General features: G+C 36.3%; 1 protein-coding gene across 9 annotated transcripts in view; it reads right to left on the bottom strand.

Annotated features, from left to right (window-relative positions):
* Positions 1 to 21,275, bottom strand: part of PMS1 (PMS1 homolog 1, mismatch repair system component) — a 96,510-nt gene that overhangs the window by 9,566 nt on the left and 65,669 nt on the right. For 6 of the 9 annotated variants that reach the window (XM_007116568.2, XM_028480042.1, XM_007116569.2 and 3 more), the window contains 4 exons: positions 17,890 to 18,012; positions 17,196 to 17,339; positions 16,151 to 17,043; positions 2,649 to 3,131 (listed from right to left, as the gene is read on the bottom strand). In XM_007116568.2, coding sequence (XP_007116630.1) covers positions 2,649 to 3,131; positions 16,151 to 17,043; positions 17,196 to 17,339; positions 17,890 to 18,012 — 1,643 coding nt within the window. Of the gene's footprint in view, positions 1 to 2,648; positions 3,132 to 16,150; positions 17,044 to 17,195; positions 17,340 to 17,889; positions 18,013 to 21,275 lie in introns of those variants that run through there. The other 3 variants (XR_003677141.2, XM_028480052.1, XM_028480059.1) reach the window with 3 other exon arrangements.

The raw sequence follows: 21,275 nt of genomic DNA, 5'->3' as shown, positions 1-21,275 counted from the left end.
ATAGGCATGGTATGTTTGCCAAAGGTGGCATACGCTGAGTGGTACTAGCCCTAAACAAAATTTTGAGGTGGCCAAAGATTATCTAGGGCACAAATTAACCTTTCATGTTGGTTTTAGGCTTGGTCAGGTGCTTCATAACATGTTATTTACAGTAATGTGTCGGTTACAGTTGACACCTATGTAAATAAGGCACTGTTCTATATTCTATCCAGTGCAGGATGATGAGCTGCTACTTCTTCATTAAAATCTTGTACCCCTTGAAAATTAAATGAATAGATGATGTCTTTGCTTATCACCTCTGAAAGGCTGAGGACCTCACTGGCTATAAGAGCAGATATCATGGAGAGGAGAACTTTGGCTATATAGCAGATGTGCGCTGTCTGGTCTAACCCAACATTCAGAAGATCAATCTGAGAGCTGGTGGCGGTGATAATGATATATAGAAATAGCATAGAAATTAGTGGTGCCGGGTCTACAGTTACTGTCAAGATTGGAATGCTGCATCCACTGCTTATATACTGACTGTATGAACCTTGGTAAGTTACTTAACATTCTGTGTTTGTTTCCTCGTTAAAATGTGGATAACTCTCATAAGGTTATTGTGAAGATAAGATCATGAAAGCAAGGGGCTTAGTAAAGTTCCTATCATATAGTAAGAGCTCAATAAATATGAGCCATTATTGTTATTATTATTGAGCTCTTACTTTGTATTTTATAATCTCTAAATTATATACTCCATTGAGAGATAAACTACACAACCTGCATTAGAACTCTGAAATGAAAATTGAGCCCAACCCATAATTACCTTCTTTATGACTCAGTTTTAAAAAACTTATATTATTAACTGTGATGGGGATGTCATATTTCAGAAGAAAGGTGAAAACAATTTTGAATTAAGCTTTGTTGCTGTCCATGTTCAAATAAGAAAGATTTATTCTCAGGCTATTATGGACCCCAAATAATAACTTTTAATGTATTTGCTTTAAAATAACAGAATGTCACAAGAAGAATATTTTTTAAAACCTATAATTCATAAAGGACAAAAATATTTTTGAGATCTAAATGAAAATTTACAAATACCATTTAGAAAAGCAGTGGAGTATACAATTTCAAATACACCCTAGCTCTTTTTAAGGGAAGAAAAAGAAAAGTACTATCAGATTTTTGAACTGCTTTAATTAAGCCTAAGGCTGTATTAATTCTTTTTAATTCTTTCTTTGACAGTTTCCTAGCCAGTCTTAAAAGAATACTGTGAAAGACACTGGGATTTAGTTACTGTAATTACTATTGCCTTAATTAAAAAGATAGCTTTATCAAATGTGTTTTTGGTTCTGGCCCTGTTTTTCTTTCTGGAGGCAGGGTTTTTAACACAAGGGTTTAAATACATTTTTTAAATGATTTTTGATTTATTCTTGGAAGTCTGAAACAGAACGCTGGCCTTCAAAACAAATTGTCATCTTTTTAATTTCAGGTTTTTATCTCCTTTGTCATAAATATAATTTCTTCTACCTATGTCAGACTAAAAAAGAAATATTAAGTACAAAAAAGTGAAATGTAAGTAGATTATTTAACAGTTATTTGTTTTTACAGAAAACAATTTGCTCACATAGGATATGAAAAGGAAATACCCCCATTTTACAATCTATCATAAAGTTATTTCAGGCAACAATCATCAATGGATAAAACCATTAGATGGAAAGGTTATCAGGGAACTTTAAGATGGAAGATCAGGTTGTCAGCAGCTGAACCCAGTGATAAGTGCCTTTTGATGTGATGAAATATGAAGTACATAGCACCACCTATTAAGCAGTCTTACCAGAAAGTAGAATCTAAATCTATTCAATCCTCCTGAGCTAACTTCCATTTAAAAATGGGAGAAAAACAAGTTAAACACCATCACAAGAAAGCAAGAGAGACAAATAGAGACAATGGGATATACCAATGAACAAGCGACTAAGAATCCACAATACATTAACATTGTGATATTAGAAGAGATTTAAAATACAAAGCAAAATGTAATGGTTGGACCTTGTTTAGATATAAATTAAACTTAATTTAAAAACTATAAAAAGACATTCTGAGACAATGAGGAACAATTCCAAGGAATTAGTATTGTGTAACACATGAAAAAAGGCATCGTGGCTAAGAAAATGGCCATTTTAGAGAGAGACATACTGAAAATTCTAAGGATGGGAATCATTCTAAATCCTTTAGCAAAAGGAAAAACATTCATGTGTGTATATATATATATATGTATCAAGGACAGATAGAGTAAATGTAGCAAAATCGTGATAATTGTTGATAAAGGCATTCACTGTATAATTCTGTTTTGGTATATGTTTGAAATGTTAAAACAAAGAGTGCACAATGAAGAAGAGTCATGGCAATCCAATGTCAGGATTACCCTGGGGAAATCACTAATGTACAGGGGGGAACTGAGCTTGATATTTATTAACTGCAGAAGTAAACTATCTAGAATATTCTAAAATTATTTATTTAAAAGCAATTCCATTAAATATTTGAAATCAAATTACAAAAATTTCTTTAAATAAATACCACTTTTCCCTGCTAGGAAACACTTTCAACTTTTTACCTTCAATTTCAATAAATGTTTTTAGAGTAAAAAAAATTATATTACTTCACCATACCTCTCTGTTAATATAATTGGCTTTTCGAGTGGCTCTGCAGGAAGTTTGTAATTCTCAAGAAGTCTTTTAAATAGCAGAGCTTCTTCCACTCTATATGGATTTAATAACATTATCTCTGTTTTGGATGTAATTAGCCACGCATCAGGAAACTTGAGATTGTGGATCAAGTAAGATTCGTCCTTTTCTTCTAAGTCAAATTTCCTATGTTTATCAGAATTCTTTTTTAAGTTTTCCATAGAAAATGGGATCTGAACTTTTTTAATGTTTTGTGTTTTTTTTTCAATTTGGGACTGAAAGAGCTCATCAAGTTTTGGCTGATTAGATAATGAAGTTTTCAACTTGTGCTTCTGTGCCAAATTCCAAGTGCTGGTGAGTTTTATCCTTTTTTTGCCATCTTTTAATGATACTTGCGACTCCTGTTCAGTGGCTCTCTTGATTTGCCTATTGTATCTTTCCAAGTCTTTAGTAGCCTTCTCTTCATATCTATGAATAAGAGATAAAAAAGAACTAATGAAGTCATAATGAGAAATACATTAACCATCCAAAGCAAATTTTATAAAAAATAAAGAGCTGGCATTCCAGGTTCAGTAATGACAAAGGAGCTTGTATTGGATTAACCCGCCTTAATATAACCATAAGCACTGAACAAAATACAGAAATCAACCATTTAAAATAGGCACTGAAGAGCAATGAAAAGCATGATGAATTTGGAATGGATTCACCCCTTGAAAAAAAAGAGATCCACATTTATACCACTTTTACCCAGAGGGCAGTCCCCAGAGCATTAAGGGAGAGAACTCAATCAGAAAGCTGCACTCTTATTAGACTGATTCATCAGAACACAGAACTCCCTGCTTCCAAATCAACTGGAAATTGAGGGAGAAAATCCCGTGTGTGAGGATCTAGGGGAAAATAACCACTAGAAGGCTAAATAAGCTAAACAGAGATTTCAGTGGCTCCCTGCTGCAGCAGAAACAGAGTTTGGAGTTTAAATTCCACATAATTAGATGACTTGGAAAACACATTGGGCTTTCAATTAAAACTGGAGGAGGGCTACATCTTACATCTTAGGGGTAAGGAAACAAAACAAAAACAAAGAAACAAACAAAACAAAAAACTATGTTCTAGAACTAAGGAAGCTGCCCTAGGACTAACAGCAAAATTTAAACAGTCTTTGCATAAGGAAGTGTAAAACAAAGTCTCCCCAAGCTCCAGGTGATCTGTCAGCAATTTAAATGCCTGGTAGAACAAAACCCAACACTTTTCGGAAGATAACAGAATCCAGAGTTTCTACAACATATCAACCACAATGTCCATTATACGAGCAAAAGTTACCACTCAAGCAATAAAAAAGGAAAATGTGAGTTATGGTAAAGAGAAAAAGTGGACATTAAAAACCAACCTCAAGATGATGATGTAGATGTTGGAACTGCAAAAAAAATTTTTTTTAATTGGTTTTTACATATATTTAAGGACTTAAGGAAAAGAGGATCACAATGAGAGACTAGAAGGGGTAATCTCAACACAGAAGGGAAATTATAAAATGAACCAAATGGAAATGGAAATTCTAAAACTAAAAAATAGAATATCTGAAATGAAAAATTCACTGGGTAGACTTAACAGCAGATAAGAGATGGCAAAAGAAAGGATCAGGAAATTTGAAGACAGATAAAAGGAAATTATCCAATCTGAACAACAGAGAGAAAAATGATTGAAGAAGACTGAAAAAACACTTCAGTGACTTATGGCAAAACAAGCAACCTAACATATATGTAATTCGAGTCCCAGATAAAAAATATAAAAGTAATGGGGTAGGGACTTCCCTGGTGGCGCAGTGGCTAAGAATCCGCCTGCCAATGCAGGGGACATGGGTTCGAGCTCTGGTCCGGGAAGATCCCATGTGCTGCTGAGCAACTAAGCCCGTGAGCTACAACTACTGAGCTTACGCTCTAGAGCCTGCGAGCCACAACTACTGAGCCCGTGTGCCTAGAGCCTGTGCTCCACAACAAGAGAAGCCACCACAATGAGAAGCCCTTGCACCGCAATGAAGAGTAGCCCCCGCTTGCTGCAACTAGAAAAAGCCTGTGCACAGCAACAAGACCCAATGCAGCCAAAAATAATAATAATAATAATAATAATAATGGGGTAAAAATACTCAAAGAAATTATGGCTGAAGTGCCCAATTTGGATAAATGCAACATTTTACAGATTCAAGAAGGTCAGTGAACCCCAAGCAGGAAAAATGCAAAGAAATCCACAGCTTAAGTACATTAGAATCAAACTGCTGAAAACCAAAGATAAAGATAAAATCTTAGAAGTACAAAGGAGAAAAAAAAAAAAGATGTTACATAAAGGAGCACCACAACAAATGATGGATATAACTTCTCATCATAAGCAATGCAGAGCCAGATAACAGTGAATAACATCTTTTAAGTGCTATAACAATCCAGAATTCAATTATAGCCATAAAAATTTACTTCAAAATTGAAGGTGAAATAGACATTTTCAAAAAGAAAGCTGAGATCTGTTGCCAACATAATTACATTAATAAATGTCACCACACGGAAACTCAGACGTATAGGAAAAAATGATGAGCACCAAAAATGGTAACTATGTAGGTAAACAGGAAAAAAAACAAAGATCTTTTGAAAAATTCTCTTATTTCTTTGAAAGATAACTTTAAATTTTAAAAGTAATATTTAAAGGTACGGTTTATTTTTACGTAGATGTAAAATATATGACACCAACTATGTAAACGACAGGGGTGGTAAATGGAATTATACTTGGAACATTTTTATAGTTTATGTGAAATGGTATCCTATTTTTTAAAATAATTAAATAATTAATTTTATTTATTTATTTTTGGCCGCGTTGGGTCTTCGTTGCTGCACGCAAGCTTTCTCTAGTTGTGGTGAACTGGGGCTACTCTTCATTTTAATGCACGTGCTTTTCATCGCAGTGGCTTCTCTTTTTGTGGAGCACAGGCTCTAGGCGCGCAGGCTTCAGTAGTTGTGGCCTGTGGGCTCTAATGCGCAGGCTTAGTACTTGTGGCGCACGGGCTTAGTTGCTCCGCAGCGTATGGGATCTTCCGGGACCAGAGCTCGAATCTGCGTCCCCTGCATTGGCAGGTGGATTATTAACCGCTGTGCCACGGAAGTCCCTAAAATGGTACCCTATTAACTCTTAAGTAGATTATGATAAATTAAGGATGTATAATGTATTCCCCAGAGCAAAAAAAAGGCAAAGCCAATAGAGGAATTAAAATTAAATATGAAATTATATTCTTTTAACCCTAAAGAGGCTGCCTCTCTCCCAAAACAAGGAGCAACAGAGGAACAAAACTGAGAAGGAATAGGAAAATGGTAGACCAAAACACAACCATATCAATTAATACATTACATGGACTAACTATTGCATTTGAAAGGCAGAGTCTGTCAGACTGAATTTCAAAAGCAAAATCCAGAGATGTAAAGGTGTGGCCAACAAGGTGGAGTAGGAAGATCCTGAGCTTACCTCCTCCCATGGGCACAACAAAATTATAACTATTTACAGAGCAGCTATCGATTAGAATGAACTAAAGACTAGCAGAGATCTTCTACAACTAAAGATATAAAGAAGGAACCACAATGAGGTGGGTAGGAGGGACGGAGTTGTGGTATAGTCAAGACCATACCCCCAGGGTAGAAGACCCACAAACAGGAGAATGATATCAATCACAGAGCTTCTTTCCAAAGAGCATAGGGTCTGAGCTCCACATTAGGATCCCCAGCTCGGGGGTCCTGCACCAGGAAAGAAGACCCCAGAATGTTTGGCTCTGAAGATTAGTGCGGTTTACTTTCAATAGAGTCAGAGGGCTGAAGGAAATAGAGATTCCACTCTTAAAGGGCACACACACAAAATCTCACACACTCCAAGACCCAGGGCAGAAGCAATAATCTGAAAGGAGCTGGGTCAGACCCACCTGCTGATCTTGGAAAGCCTCCCAGAGGCAGGAGGCAAATGGAACTCACCTTGGGGACATAGATACTGGCAGTAGCCATTTTAGGGAGCTCATTCTACCATGCGGGCACCAATGCTGATAAGCACCATTTTGGATTCCTCCCTCTAGCTTATTAGCTTTGGGATGCAGTCCTGCCCCCAGCCACCAGCCTGTCAGCATCAGTACTGGGACACCTCAGGCCAAGCAGCTAGCTGGGCAGGGACACAGCACCACACCCCAGCAGGCCAGCTGCCACAGGACCCGAGTCAACAGCCCCCTTAGGACCCGGCCCCATCTACCAAAGGGCCTGGGATCCGGCTCCCCATACCAGTGCATGGGCACTAGCCCTGGGACATTCAGCCAGCCATTGGAACTGGTCCTGGCACCAGCAGGCAGAAACCAACTCTAGGACCCCACAAGGCCCTGTAGCTGGAAACCCTAGGACCCAGCTCGGCCCACCAGGGGTTAGACAACAGACCCAGGACATCTTGGGTCTGGGCCCATACACCAGCCCTGGAAACTCTAAGCCCTGTACCCAGAAACCCCAAGATGCAGCTCTGCGCACCAGTGTGCTGGCACTAGCCCCAGGACCCAGTCTCACTCAACAGTGGGCTAATACCTACTCTGGGACACCCTAGACTCCACAGCTAGCCATGTCAGGAACTGGGCCCACTCACCAGCAGGCCGACAGCAGCTTTGGGACACCACAACTATACAGAAAGCTGTGTCAGGAACCACCTCTGCCTACCAGCAGGCAGACACTAGATCAAGGAACCCCAGCCAGCAGCCAGCCACCTGGAGACCCCACTAAACCCACCAATGGGCCAGGACTAGCCTTGGGACCCCCCAGGACTCCATAGACAGTCAACTCATGACCTGGTCCCATCTACCTGTGGGTGGCCCACACCAGTAACCAGGACTCCACTGGCCATACCAGGACCTGGCCCTGCCCACCATCAGCCAGCACCCTTTGTATAAGGCAGGGAGGGCATGGCGACCAACTGGAATGGGGGCCAGCCACAACCACCAGCACACCCACAGTAAGTAGTCAGCCCACCACAACAGAAGGACCCACACAACCCACATAGAGGGCACCACTAAAGCATATAGCTCTGGTGACCAGACAGGAGTATGCTACTGGGTCCTGTAGGATGTCTCCTACAAAAGGCCACTTCTCCAAGAGGGGGACATGGAATGAACCTACCAAATACATAGAAATAAAAACAGCATATTAGGCAAAACGAGGCAAGAGAGAAACATGTTCCAAACGAAGGAACATGATAAAACCCCAGAAGAACTAAGTAAAGTGGAGATAAGCAGTCTACTCAATAGAGTTCAAGGTAATGATCATAAAGATGCTTAAAGAACTCAGGAGAAGAATGGACAGACACAGTGAGAAGTTAGAAGTTTTTAACAAAGAGTTAGAAAATACAAAGATAACCAAACAAAGATGAAGAATACAATAACTGAAATGAAAAATACACTAGAAAGAATCAACAGTAAATTAGATGATACAGAGGAACAGATCAGTGAGCTGGAAGACAGAGTAGTGGAAATCACTGAAGCTGTACAGAAAAAAAGAATAAAAAGAAACGAGGACAGTTTAAGAGACCTCTGGGAGTCTCTTATGTCAAGTATACTAATGTTCTCATTATAGGGGTCTCAGAAGGAAAAGAGAGAAAGGGGAAGAGAACATATTTGAAGACATACTACCTTAAAACTTCTCTAAACCTGGGAAAGGAAACAGACATCCAGGAAGTCCAGAATGCACAGATAGTCCAAAACAGGATCAACCCAAAGAGGACCACACCAAGACACATTGCTATTAAATTGGCAAAAATTAAAGATAAAGAGAGTATATTAAAATCAGCAAGGGAAAAGCAAGAAGTTATGTATAAGAGAATTCCATAAGGCTATCAGCTGGCTTTTCAGCAGAAACTCTGAAGGCCAGAGGGAATGGCATGATATATTTAGTGATGAAAGGCAAAAACCTACAACAAAGAATACTCTACCGAGCAAGTCTTTTTTTTTTTTTTTTTTGGTGCTACGCGGGCCTCTCACCGCTGTGGCCTCTCCCCTTGCGGGGCACAGGCTCCGGATGCGCAGGCCCAGCGGCCATGGCTCACGGGCCCAGCTGCTCCGTGGCATGCAGGATCCTCTCAGACCGGGGCACGAACCCGCGTCCCCTGCATCTGCAGGCGGACTCTCAACCACTGCGCCACCAGGGAAGCCCCGAGCAAGTCTTTTGTTCAGATTTGAAGGAGTGATAAAAAGTTTGACAGACAACCAAAAGCTAAAAGAGTTCAGTACCACAAAACTAGCTTTGTAAGAAATGTTAAACACAACAAATAACTTGGTGTGGATGTGGAAAAAAGGGAACCCTCGTGCACTGTCGGTGGGAATGTAAACTGGTGCAGCCGCTATGGAAAACAGTATGGAGATTCCTCAAAAAATTAAAACTAGACCTAACATATGATCCAGCAATTCAACCTCTGGGTATTTATCCAAAGAAAACACGATAAATATAACTAACATCGATGTATGTTGTATATTAAAGGCGTTAAGAAAGTAAATCCTAAGAGTTCTTGTTCCAAGGGAAAAAAATATTTTTTTCTAATTCTTTAATGTTGTATATATATGAGATGATGGCTGTTCACTAAACTTATTGTGGTAATCATTTTACGATGTATGTAAGTCAAATCATTGTGCTGTACACCTTAAACTTCTACAGTGCTGTATGTCAATTATATCTCAAGAAAAAAACAGTAGATGCCTAAAAATTTAAAACATTTAATATTTTAAATGAAGTGACTACTAATATTTTAAAAATTATTAACATTTAGAAAATGCACTTTGTCAGAAACACCTTCAGTATAGTTGAATATTTTTGTTTCACTTTCACATTTACTTTTGCATACTGAAGTAAGTACAATGTTCTTTATTCTGCTAATCTGTGCTAAGCACAATTTGCCAAGCTGCTTTCAAGTATTTAATCACTTTCCTATGCAATACTCTGGTCTAATTTCTTAGGGAAAAGCACCAAGAGATGGGCAATGGAATCTTTTTCTATCAAAACATCACTAACTCTCAGGGGAAAAAGTACTGAAATACAATGAAGGATTAAAAAAACCCTTTATAGTAATTAAAATTTATTTTAAATCTAGGAACATAAAGCACTATCCAGTACAGCAAAATTAAAATGCAGTCCACTTAAATAAAAAAGCAAATTCCAGCTATATTTGTGTACAAGAGTTACACAGATAGCACGGGGGGAAAAAAAGACAGACAGTTTGAAAGTAAAAGAATGGAAAAGATAAACCATGCAAATCATAAGCATAAGAGCAGCTTATAGTAATATACGATGAAATAAATTTCAAAACAAGAAATAATACCACAGATAAGAGGAATATTTCATAATGACCAAAGGGAATCATTAGGAAGGTATACCAATCACAAATGTGCATGGATCTAATAACAACAAAGCTTCAAACTATGTGAAGCAAAAAATTACAGATCTAAAAGTAGAAATACATCCAGAATTACAGTTGGGGACTTTAATGCCCCTCCCTTAGGAACTGACAGAATTAGACCAAAACATAAAAATCAGTAAAGCCTTAAGAAGATTTTAGCAATACTATCAACTACCTTGACTTAATTGTCATTTTAGAACACTACATCTAACAGCTACAGAATTCAGATTCTTTTTAGGTGCCCATTCTTCAAAATATGCTGCTGGGCATAATTCTCAATAAATTTCTAAAGATTTAAATCTAACAGTATTTTCTCTGTCCATGACAAAATTAATTAGAATTCAGTAGCAATAAGATATTTAGAAAAACTCCAAATATTTGGAAACTAAACAACACAGCTTTATTCATAATATCCCATATCTGGAAAGAACACAATATTCATCAACTGGAGACTGAGAAAACAAATTGTGGTATACTTATACAACTATTACTTACTGATTAAAAAAGAATAAACTATATGCATACATTCAACAAACATGAATGAAAACTACAAAAAAATATTTTGTTGAGGGGAAGAAGCTGGACATAAAGGAGTACATATCATAATGATTTTATATATAAAAAGTTTAAGTACTGGAGAAACCAAGCTAGTGTGACGGAAATCAAAATAGTGGCTGAGAATGGAGACTGGTTTGTAGGTGGCATTAAAGAACCTTCTGGGCTGATGGAAATGTTCTATATTTTGTTTGCAGTGGTGGTTTCATCGATGTACACATATGAAAATGCACTGAGCTATATATACATTTAAGATCTATGCATTTCACAGCAGCTAAATTTTACCCAATTTAAAAAACCATTTAAGGTACAGGCAACTAAAAAAAAAGGAAACAAACTATAAAATAAGGAGTCAATTTCAGATCTGAAGAGTTCCTTAAATATGTGCTGTAACATCAACATAGAGGAAGCAATTCCCTGAGCACAACAAAAGAAAACTTACATACATTTAATAATTATATACTAGTAAAATTAAGGTCACTATAATAATAACACTCAAGATAAAAATTATATGATTAAATTTGTAATGGTTTCATAGCTAAATTTTTTTTGTTACTATTTATTTCTCATTTTAGAGTCAGCAATAACAAAATAAATTCAAATAAACTGAACACATCCAAACCATCTAATTTAATTCAATTTCAAACAAGGTAATGGACCTTTTACAATTATACTGGGTAAGGGCTTCCCTGGTGGCACAGTGGTTAAGAATCCGCCTGCCAGTGCAGGGGACACGGGTTCGAGCCCTGGTCTGGGAACCCAGACACCTCAGAGCAACTAAGCCCACACGCCACAACTACTGAGCCTGTGCTCTAGAGCCCACAAGCCACAACTACTGAGCCCACATGCCACAACTACTAAAGCCTGTGCGCCTAGAGCCCGTGCTCTGCAACGAGAAGCCACCGCAATGAGAGGCCCGCGCACCGCAATGAAGAGTAGCCCCCGCTCACCGCAACTAGAGAAAGCCCACATGCAGCAACAAAGACCCAACGCAGCAAAAAATAAATAAGTAGATTTATTAAAAAAAAAAATTATACTGGGTAAAAAGTTAAGAGGTCTTTTCTTTTTGGTTAACAATAACAGAAGTAAAATGAAACTTCTGGGGCCAAAGACAGCAGTCTGGTATAGTGGTTATATCAACCCTTTTCTGAAAAATTGAGATGCCTGGGTCCTACCCTCAGAGTTTCCAATTCTCCACACCTAGGCTGGAGTTGGGCAGCACTGTCTTTAAAATGAGTTTTAAGTACTTAGAATAGTGCTTGGCACATAGTAAATGATAATAAATGTTCGTTATCATTATTTTCTATCAAGAAACATCTATCTTATAATGAACGGGGCACACAATTGACTAAATGTTGGTAATTATTTGAGCAACCTTGCTAAAAAATTCTTTAAATGCAGTTTTAAAATTGAGACTAGAAAATGTTATTTCTAATCTTAAGAAACTCTTAAGAAACTGGTTGAGTTCTATTGTAGATAATATATATACATTTTTAAGGAGAAATTTGAAGTTATGTACTAGGAAATAAAAATGATACTATTGGGAGAATGGAATTAAATGTTAAAAGTGAGACTAAAACACAAGAAACAAGCACGTCATGTAATCTGTACTCAGCAAATGTTTGTTGAAACATATGTTTGATAGCTTTTGGTAAAAATGTTAGTTGGATGAGAATGTAAAAAAGAAATGTTAGCTGGATGAGAATGTAAAAAAGCCTTTATTTCGCTGTGAACTAGATGAATGAAAAATGCCTCTTTTGGTTACTGACCAGGCCACATTCATAATTTTTTATGTTATTTTCTCCCATTTCTGCTTAGAATCTGAAGTTCTGGATTATAAAACACAAAATTTTCAATACAGTTTACCTTCAATAAGTACTATAAATAAGTATTTTTAGCTCTTGGACATTCAAACTCAAGATTTTGCTCCTATGGTGGAAAATGAGTTCAAGATGAAGGTTACCATTTGTAATTAATTATGATGTGCAAATTTTCACATATGGTACTAATCTTTTGATTTATTCAAGAAGTCAATTTAATTAGTTCCTTGGGAAATATAAAAAGTTATGTCCAAAGGAATATTAAGTACATGTTAAGTAAAAACAGCTGTTATCTTCAACTTTATATCATTAAGGGATTTAGTAACTTGAACAAAAAATATTAATTCTGATTTATCAGTAATCAATTCAAATGTTTCTGTGTCTCAAGATTACATGTAATTATAAAGTTTATTTACCATTTTTCAGTAATATCCCAATTACGGTATTGTTCTAAGTTATTTTAAGTAGAAATATGTTCATAGCTACTACAAATGAAAGTTCAAGTTCACATCAATTAACTAAGAACCCAGTGGGAGGACACAGTGGTTTCTAATCCACTAGAGGAAAGGAGAAGAAAGCAAGGGGGAAAAAAAAATCCAGAAAGGAAAAATTTAAAAATGTAGGTACTCTCTATTGCAAAGTCTATCCTAAGCTCTCGGTAGAAAACCCGGATCCAATGTCTTATTCAAAACTGTTTGAACCTTCCATGATCTGACCTGCCTACCCCATCTTTCTTTATCACACTTCCCCATAATCCATTCCTGTCATAAAGGGCATCTTTCAGTTCCTCAATAACGCTGTTTTCCTTCTAGCTTCTGGGCATTCTTACGTGCTGTTCCTTCTACACAGAAAATTCCCTACACCATTTTGATTAATTTCTGTTCAGGGAAGCATTTCCTGTCCCATAGATATGATTAAGCCCAACTGCTAACTGTTTTCATAACTCTTCTGTGTTCCTTTTATTTAAAAACTCTTCATATTCTATGATTACCATTTGTTTAATAGTGTCTTCCTCACTAGATGGCACTTTTATGAGTAGTAAAAGTAGCTTTTATTTATCATTTATCACTGTATCTGAAATGACTAGCTAGAGTACATAGGGCCTTGTACACAGAATGTCCTCAGTAAATAGTTCCTAATTGAAAGAAACAAGGAAGGGAAAGAGAAGGGAAGGGAAGGGAAGGAAGCAAGGGAGGAAAGAAAAAAGGGAAGGAAGGGGATGGGAAAAAAACAGGAAACAAGAAGAGAAAAAAAGGGAAGAAAAAGAAGAATGGATGGAAAGACTGATTATCTGTAGAACAGGAGTCTACTCTCATATCCCTTAACACTCCTTGTAGAATTTAAGACCATGGAAAGAATTCTAAGATAAAGACCAGAAGATAAATGGTAGTTAGTGTAATTCTTGTGTTATAACATTTTTACTCTACCTTTTCACTAATCATGATTTTGATTCCCAGACCCCTGGCTCTGGAAGGTTCTAATAGAGCTTTTTGTGACATACAGTAAGCTCTCTGATCCCAAGATACCTATATTTTCTTCACAGGTTTCTATTTCTGGCCTCCAAATTAAATTTAACCTTGAATAAGCAAATGAAAAATAGTATCAATCACAATAGAGAAATTTCCTTTTCACACATTAAAAACTCTAATTAACATCATGAACAATTATTTACTATGTGCTAGTCATTTATCTTGTATCATAACACACAATATATCTTATTTAATCTTCACAACAATCTGGGAGATACTGTCCACATTTTACAAAAAGCTATCAAAGAGAGGAAGTGAGGTAAGAACGCAGGTGTAGCTTCAGAGGCCTGCTCTTGACCAACAATGCCTCTTTTGTATACCTTATGGCAAGAGAGAAAATTCTGAATTCCAGAATACTGCCTGATGATTAACAAATTTTTAGATGAGACCAATTAACCATAACCCTTGTACCTTAACACCTTGGGGCCTGCAAGGAGAAACAATGCCGACATTCCTTGAAAGGAAACTGGAGTAATACCTGCTATTGTGAGGCTGCAAGGGAACAGCTACCTTGAGCTGTTCCAATGTCAATACTTCCATGAGAACTGGGAACATCTATGCTTTTTTTTCTTTTCTCAGACAGCTCTCAATTCATCACCTCCCTGGTCAATGCAATTCAACTTTTGAGGGCTTACTGTATTAAAACTCAAGTGCTCTCATCTTTAAAATGAATGTGTCATTTATGTAAAACAAAAGATAATTAACAATGTGTGAACCTTATTTGCATCCTAATTCAAATAAACTTTTAAAAAATTTGACATTTATGAAATAATTAGAAATTTGAACACTGAAGATTAAGGAATTCATGTTTTAGGAAGTGATAACAACTTGTATTATGGCTCTGTTTAAAATAAGAGTATCTTTATCTTTTACAGATATATATTAAGGAACAAAACACAACCACCATCCCCACTTAAAAAAAAAGAGAGAAGTTAAATTGCGGAGGTTTTGCCTATTGGTGTGTTAATAGTGGTCTTTATTACTTTAAATTAACAGTGTCTTTATAAGATTGAAAAGCTAATGAAAAAATGAAAAAAAAATTGGTCAAGTATCCATGTAGTTTATCACCAAATATAAACTCTGGATGACAGGTTACATTTAAAATTTCTTCCAGATGTTTGACATAGTATTGCGATGCCTTAGGTCAGGGGTCCCCAAACCCCGGGACACGGACGGGTATCAGTCCACAGCCTGTTAGTAACTGGGCCACAAAGCAGGAGGTGAGCAGCAGGCAAGCGAGCGAAGCTTCATCTGCTGCTCCCCATCGCTCGCATGACTGCCAGAACCATCCCCACCGGCCCCCACCAGTGGAAAAATTGTCTGCCACGAAACCGGTCCCTGGTGCCAAAAAGATTGGGGATCACTGCCTCAGGTAATAATATGTGACTGGAAGTATAATTGCACTCTTTCATTTTCTTGTGAGCTAAATCACTCAAAACATAATATTTTGTGTTTACAGCAAGTGCCCTAAGTCAATTAGAAACACCCCTCATATTTTTTTGGAATATTTATTCAGATCATCTGATCTAAAAATGGCAAATAATATGTAGTTATTTTAATCAAAGAGATCAAACCACCTATTTACCTAGCCCCCAAAACCCACCATAGTTTGTAAGTTGTCAATAAATAAAAGATTTTATAAGAAAGCCTTGAGTTATACTGAATAGGAACAGTATTAACAACACTAAATTAAATCTGCAACAATGTTACAATTTTATGTATTGTGTTACATATTTTAGAGACCAATTTAAAAAGGGAATAGTCAAGATCTTAAAAACACCACCGTTCTAATGCAAAAGTTTAAAAAAGAAAAAGTCCTGTCATAGGAAGATTAACGTAAAAATAAAAAAGAAATAGAAGAAAATGGTAGTTTTTAGTTAAGAATGGAAAACCTTTAACTATAAACTTAAATCAGAAAGTAGTTAAGGTTTGTACCAAAATAAAAAACAAACAAACAAAAAACCCCCATATAAACCTCTAAATTAACAAAAAAGTGATGCCAAAAAAGGTACTTTAGTCAAGCCAAAAGCCGTTTTCCATTCTGCTTTTCCATAAATAAGAAGTTAAAAAAAATTTTTTTTAACCCAGTGAGTCATACAGAATGGAAATATCTGAGCATTCAGGTCCCATGAAAGCTCTGGAAACTTACTTCAGTTTTTCCTCTTCACTCAATGTCTTCCACAGTTCTTCAATTTGTATTGTTGCATCTTCTAAACTGGTCTTGGAATTGTCTGTGAGAAACTGAGCACGATGATCTTGAACAAAAAGGGCACTTGCTGACATGGGTTTCTTGATTACTCGATTGCTAATTAAATCATAAGCTGTAAGCTGTCCAGATTTGTTATCTACCACATTTGATTTTTTGTTATAGGAACTTTCATTGAAATTCTTTTGTTCAGGACTTGGGATATTATTATTATTACTTACTTTACATGCTAAACTTTCTTGAGGCACTAAAATTTTCACAGGTTCAATGTTTTCTCCTCTTGAATCTTTAAGTACATTTCCCTTGCTCCAGTCATCTACACAAATTTCCAAAGACTTCTCAGGAACTGCTTCTTCCTCATTTTCCCCACTCTCATCTATATGGCCTTTACTGCCATTTTCTGATTGGGCTTGCTTAACAGAACCTACAAAACAAATTTCACTGTATTCCTTTTGGGTGTCCTCACATGATAAATTATTCACTGGAATCTCCTGAAATGTATTTCCACTGTTCTTATTAATGCTAGAATTTTCACTATTAAAATGATCATCACAATGGTCACCAATATGCATCTGATGATTCAAACAATAATTAGTGTTTTTCCCAGATTTATCATTATGCACATCATTCTGGAAAGGAATGGCTGAAGTATCAACATTTGGATAATTATTTCCAGATGTTTCCATCGTAGTAAAAAGCACATCTGTTTCTGTTGTTTTACTAACAACCATGTCATCTGAGGAAACATCTGTTTTATTACTTTCATAAGAATCTGTACTAGTTAGTGATCCATAATAAGTTGTCATCAGATTTTCAAGAGCAATCAACACAGATTCCTAAAAATACAAATTAACAAATGTTAGAGGAAATTATGAAAATAATATTAAAAAATCTACAGAAACAAGCAAATCTTTTTCATATGAAAATGGTTAGGACTGTGTAAGTTTGTAAATAGCATAAATACAAAAAAAAATCTGAAAAAGATTACCTTATTCTGTAATAATACTTGACTTTTATCTGGTGTTAAATTCACATCTACATCAGCTGTAGGAACATCAATTTTCAGAAAGAAAATGGGATACAAACGAGTAGATTCCTTTAGGCATTTCAGATTGTAATAATGTCGGATTAGCTAGAAATATATGTAATGAGTGAAAGACAAAAAAAAAAGACATAAAAAAAGATAGTATTGCCATCTTTAAAATACCACCAAAAGAAGCATATTTAACTGAGAAACTGAGTGGATGTAACTGCTTATTAGGAAAAGTAGTATCTAAATAGTAATGCTCATCTAGAGGCTTTGAACTTACATAAAGCGCAAGCATTCATTAAGAAGTATAAATATCCAATGCAACTGGCTTCATGGTTAAAAGATCATAGTGTCATGGATGTTTTGAAAGTCCTGGGTTCAAATCCAAATTGTGTTACTTCCTCGTTATGAGGTCTAAGATAGTCACAAACAGTTCAGTCTCTTCACTATAAATAAGGATAATAATTCACCACAGAACTGTTGTGAAGAGTCATATGTAAGGTACTAGCACAATGCTTAATAAATGATATTGTATCGATTTTTCCTTTTCCTTATTTTGGAACAAATTCTTAGAAGTAGTCCTTATAAGAAGCTGAAAAGTGACAGAGTTTTTATTTCTGATCCAAGTGATACTTTTTCTTAAAAAGGTTACCTTTAATATATCTTTTTGGTGCACTGGTCGACTGTTTATAAAGATGAAACTCCTTTCTGGGGTTGAAAGACTTGTGAAAGAGTGGTCTGCATCATGCTTTGGAAGAAATCCACTTAGATAAATCTATAATTATAATAAATAATTACAGAATTGACATGCAATGTCAATGATAAATGTGATTCCATGGGTCTGGCTATATACATTAAGAGGTATAAAAAAATTGAGACTTTCCTGGTGGCTCAGTGGTTAAGAATCCGCCTGCCAACGCAGGGGACACGGGTTCAAGCCCTGGTCCAGGAACATCCCACATGCTGCAAAGCAACTAAGCCTGTGCGCCACAACTACTGAGCCTGCGTGTCACAACTACTGAAGCCCACACGCCTAGAGCCTGTGCTCCGCAACAAGAGAAACCACTGCAGTGAGAAGCCCGTGCACCGCAACGAAGAGTGGCCCCCACTCGCCGCAACTAGAGAAAGCCCACATGCAGCAACAAAGACCCAATGCAGCCAAAAATAAAAAATTTTTTAAAAATAATAAAATAAGTAAAATAAATTAAAAAGCCTAAATAACACTGTATATTTTTTTAAAAGGTATAAAAAAATTAACAAACAAATGGATTTTCATCGTAAGGTCTAAAGAGCCATATATTTCCTGATAACCATGTCATGAGCATTAACCTTAAATAAATTACTGAAGCGTGTTAAATTGGTGTTCTTAGCCTCTGACTCTCCCTTTTTGCAATTCTATTTTAAGAAAAAACTGGCATTCATGAGAGTTTCACCAATGGGCATATATCTTATTGTCATAGGACATACAGCATAAATACTGCTCTCTGCTCAACCTGATCTTCTTTCTGTCTTCTAAAAATTTCTTTCCTCATATTGTGACTTTCCTCTGGCTCTTTATCCTTTTCTTTTCAGCCACCGTTTTCTGTAAAGAAGTGGCTGTTTCTATCTTTATTCTGAGTATGCCATGAAGTCAATCTGACTGGGTTTTCGTTACTGAGGGAAAAAAAAAAATCTTTTACTCTTTGATACATTGCAGCATTGTACTTTATCTTCATTTTTGTTTAGAGAACTATTTTACAAATGTTTGAAGAGGGAGAAAATAAAGAAGAATCCTAGAAAAAATACCAGCGAGAAGATTGATTGATTTAGGGAACAGAAGGCAAGGAAAATGCTCCTACTTTTACTTTTAAAGATAATACAGAGAATTGTTAGGAATACCGGATAGAGCCAGACTGACATGATTTAAATCCCAGTTCTACTACTAGTGTGATTTGGTCAAATTATTCAAAATACAGGCCTATAATAATCTCTTATCTGAAACAACTGGCATCAGCTGTTTTATTAACCTGTTAAGAAACAGTAATAATGGGAAAATTTCAGCTTAGGTTTAGAAAAGCAAGAGTGTCAGTGGGGGTGCTATTTTTAGTTAAGCAGAAACCATGAGGCTCCTTACCAACGTATCCTGCAGGCTGCCACCTATGTCTATGGCTATCCCTGCCCTTGGAAATAAGTGCTTAAGGAGATGCAGTACCAATTTTAGAACACTAAGAGCATTACCGTCACAGTGCCAAACTGTGCCAATTAAAAAAGTTAATAAATAAACCTAGATAATCCATTTTAAAATGAAAATACTTAATTAACTGTAAAACTTCACAAGACTTATAAATGGTTGTATAATTTACCAAGTAACATGAGACCCTTCTTAAAGCACCTGCTGGGCATCAGGGAGAGCCTGTTTAGCCTGAAAGACTTATTGGGATTGTTGATGGAAAAAAAATACCCAGAATAGGGAAGAATGAAGATTAAAATGAAGAAAAAATTGGTAATATTGCTAGTGTTCTCCTTCCACACCATCTTGGCTGGCCACTGAATAAATACTATTACTTCTGAATACTGAGCTTTAAAAATGGCTTAAGACAACCTTAAGAACGAACAAACTGTAAGTTATATGGAATAGTAAAATCAAATGGCAAAGTCTTATAAAATGCTATAAAAAGTGAAAATCCATCTAGTTCGAGTGAAGAAAAATGTCTGTAAGAGACCAGATCAGTGCAACAAAATAAAAAATTAGATAGACCTTATAAGATTCTATACCCAACTATTAACTAAATAGCAAAACAAAAATGAAAGGCAAAATGTAAACAAATAATTCTCCCCTATTGTCCTTCAGCTATGGACCCCTCTCTCCTTCCCTTCATCTCCAATATTCTATAATCTGACTTCTACCTCAGTGACCAACTCCAGTGGACACTTAGGTCTACCCTTACCTGACTCTCTACAGACCCTGATACCAATGACAACTCTCTACTTTGGGAAGTATGACACTGCTTCAGCCTTCTCTTTTGGTCTTTCTGTTTCCTCTCTGACACTTCCTCTTTAGTCTGGTTTGTTGGTTTCTCTCTCTTTGCTTACAGCCTATAATGATGATGGTCCCCCTGAGTTTCATAATCAGACCCTTTTTTCTTGCTCTCTACTCTCCCTGAGTAATTTCATTCCCATCTATACACATACACCAGTGACACTAAGATACAGATGTAGAACCTTTATTTCTTTCATCCCCAAATGCTTACTATCTTTAACTAGCTGTCACACAAATCTTCTCAATCTCACCACATTCAAAACTTGATAAAATATTTAAGCTCACTTTTACCCTGCTGTCCAACTAGCTCCTCCTGTATTCCTTTACCATGATAAACAGCCCTGCCCCCTACCCAGTTTGTCAAACCCATCGCTTCTTCTCTGCCCCAATTCTGTTGAAGTAACCTTGATGTTCTCCTCTTTTGGTAAACCTCTAGAACTCTATGGGATTTATGTTTCTAAAGTAAAAATTTAAGTACTTCTGATCAGGATAATGGAATAAATTCACACTTATTAATAATTCCCTTCTCTCCATCCCAACTGCAAATACATAGCAGTGATAGATAAAATAAAGTTTTACAAAAATTTTTAAAGACCTAACCGTTTAAAAATAAGACAAACATAAAGATGTTATTAATGCTAAACATAACAGGGAGTGATGGCTGAAATCAAAAGCCCTTATGTGCTCTAAGATCAGAAACCAGCTGTATCAGAAAAAAAAAAAATTGTAACGATGTGTGATTATGGATGTAACTAGACTTACTGTGGTGACCACTTCACAATGTATACATATAACATCGTATAAATCATAACATCGTACACTTGAAACTAATATGTCAACTGTATATCAATTAAAAAAAAAGAAAAAAAAGCAGCTGGTCAATTGGAAATGCAATTCTGGTATGGAAATAAGGACAGAAAACACATATAGTTAGGGGATTTAAATCAGTCTTTCCCTTTGATATGGGCAAATTTCTCCTCCCACCCCGACAAATGTTTAAAAAATACTGTGACCACTGT

This window comes from Physeter macrocephalus, chromosome 2, assembly GCF_002837175.3.
Source record: "Physeter macrocephalus isolate SW-GA chromosome 2, ASM283717v5, whole genome shotgun sequence".
NCBI lineage: Eukaryota > Metazoa > Chordata > Mammalia > Artiodactyla > Physeteridae > Physeter > Physeter macrocephalus.
This window is presented reverse-complemented; position numbering and strand designations above follow the sequence as displayed.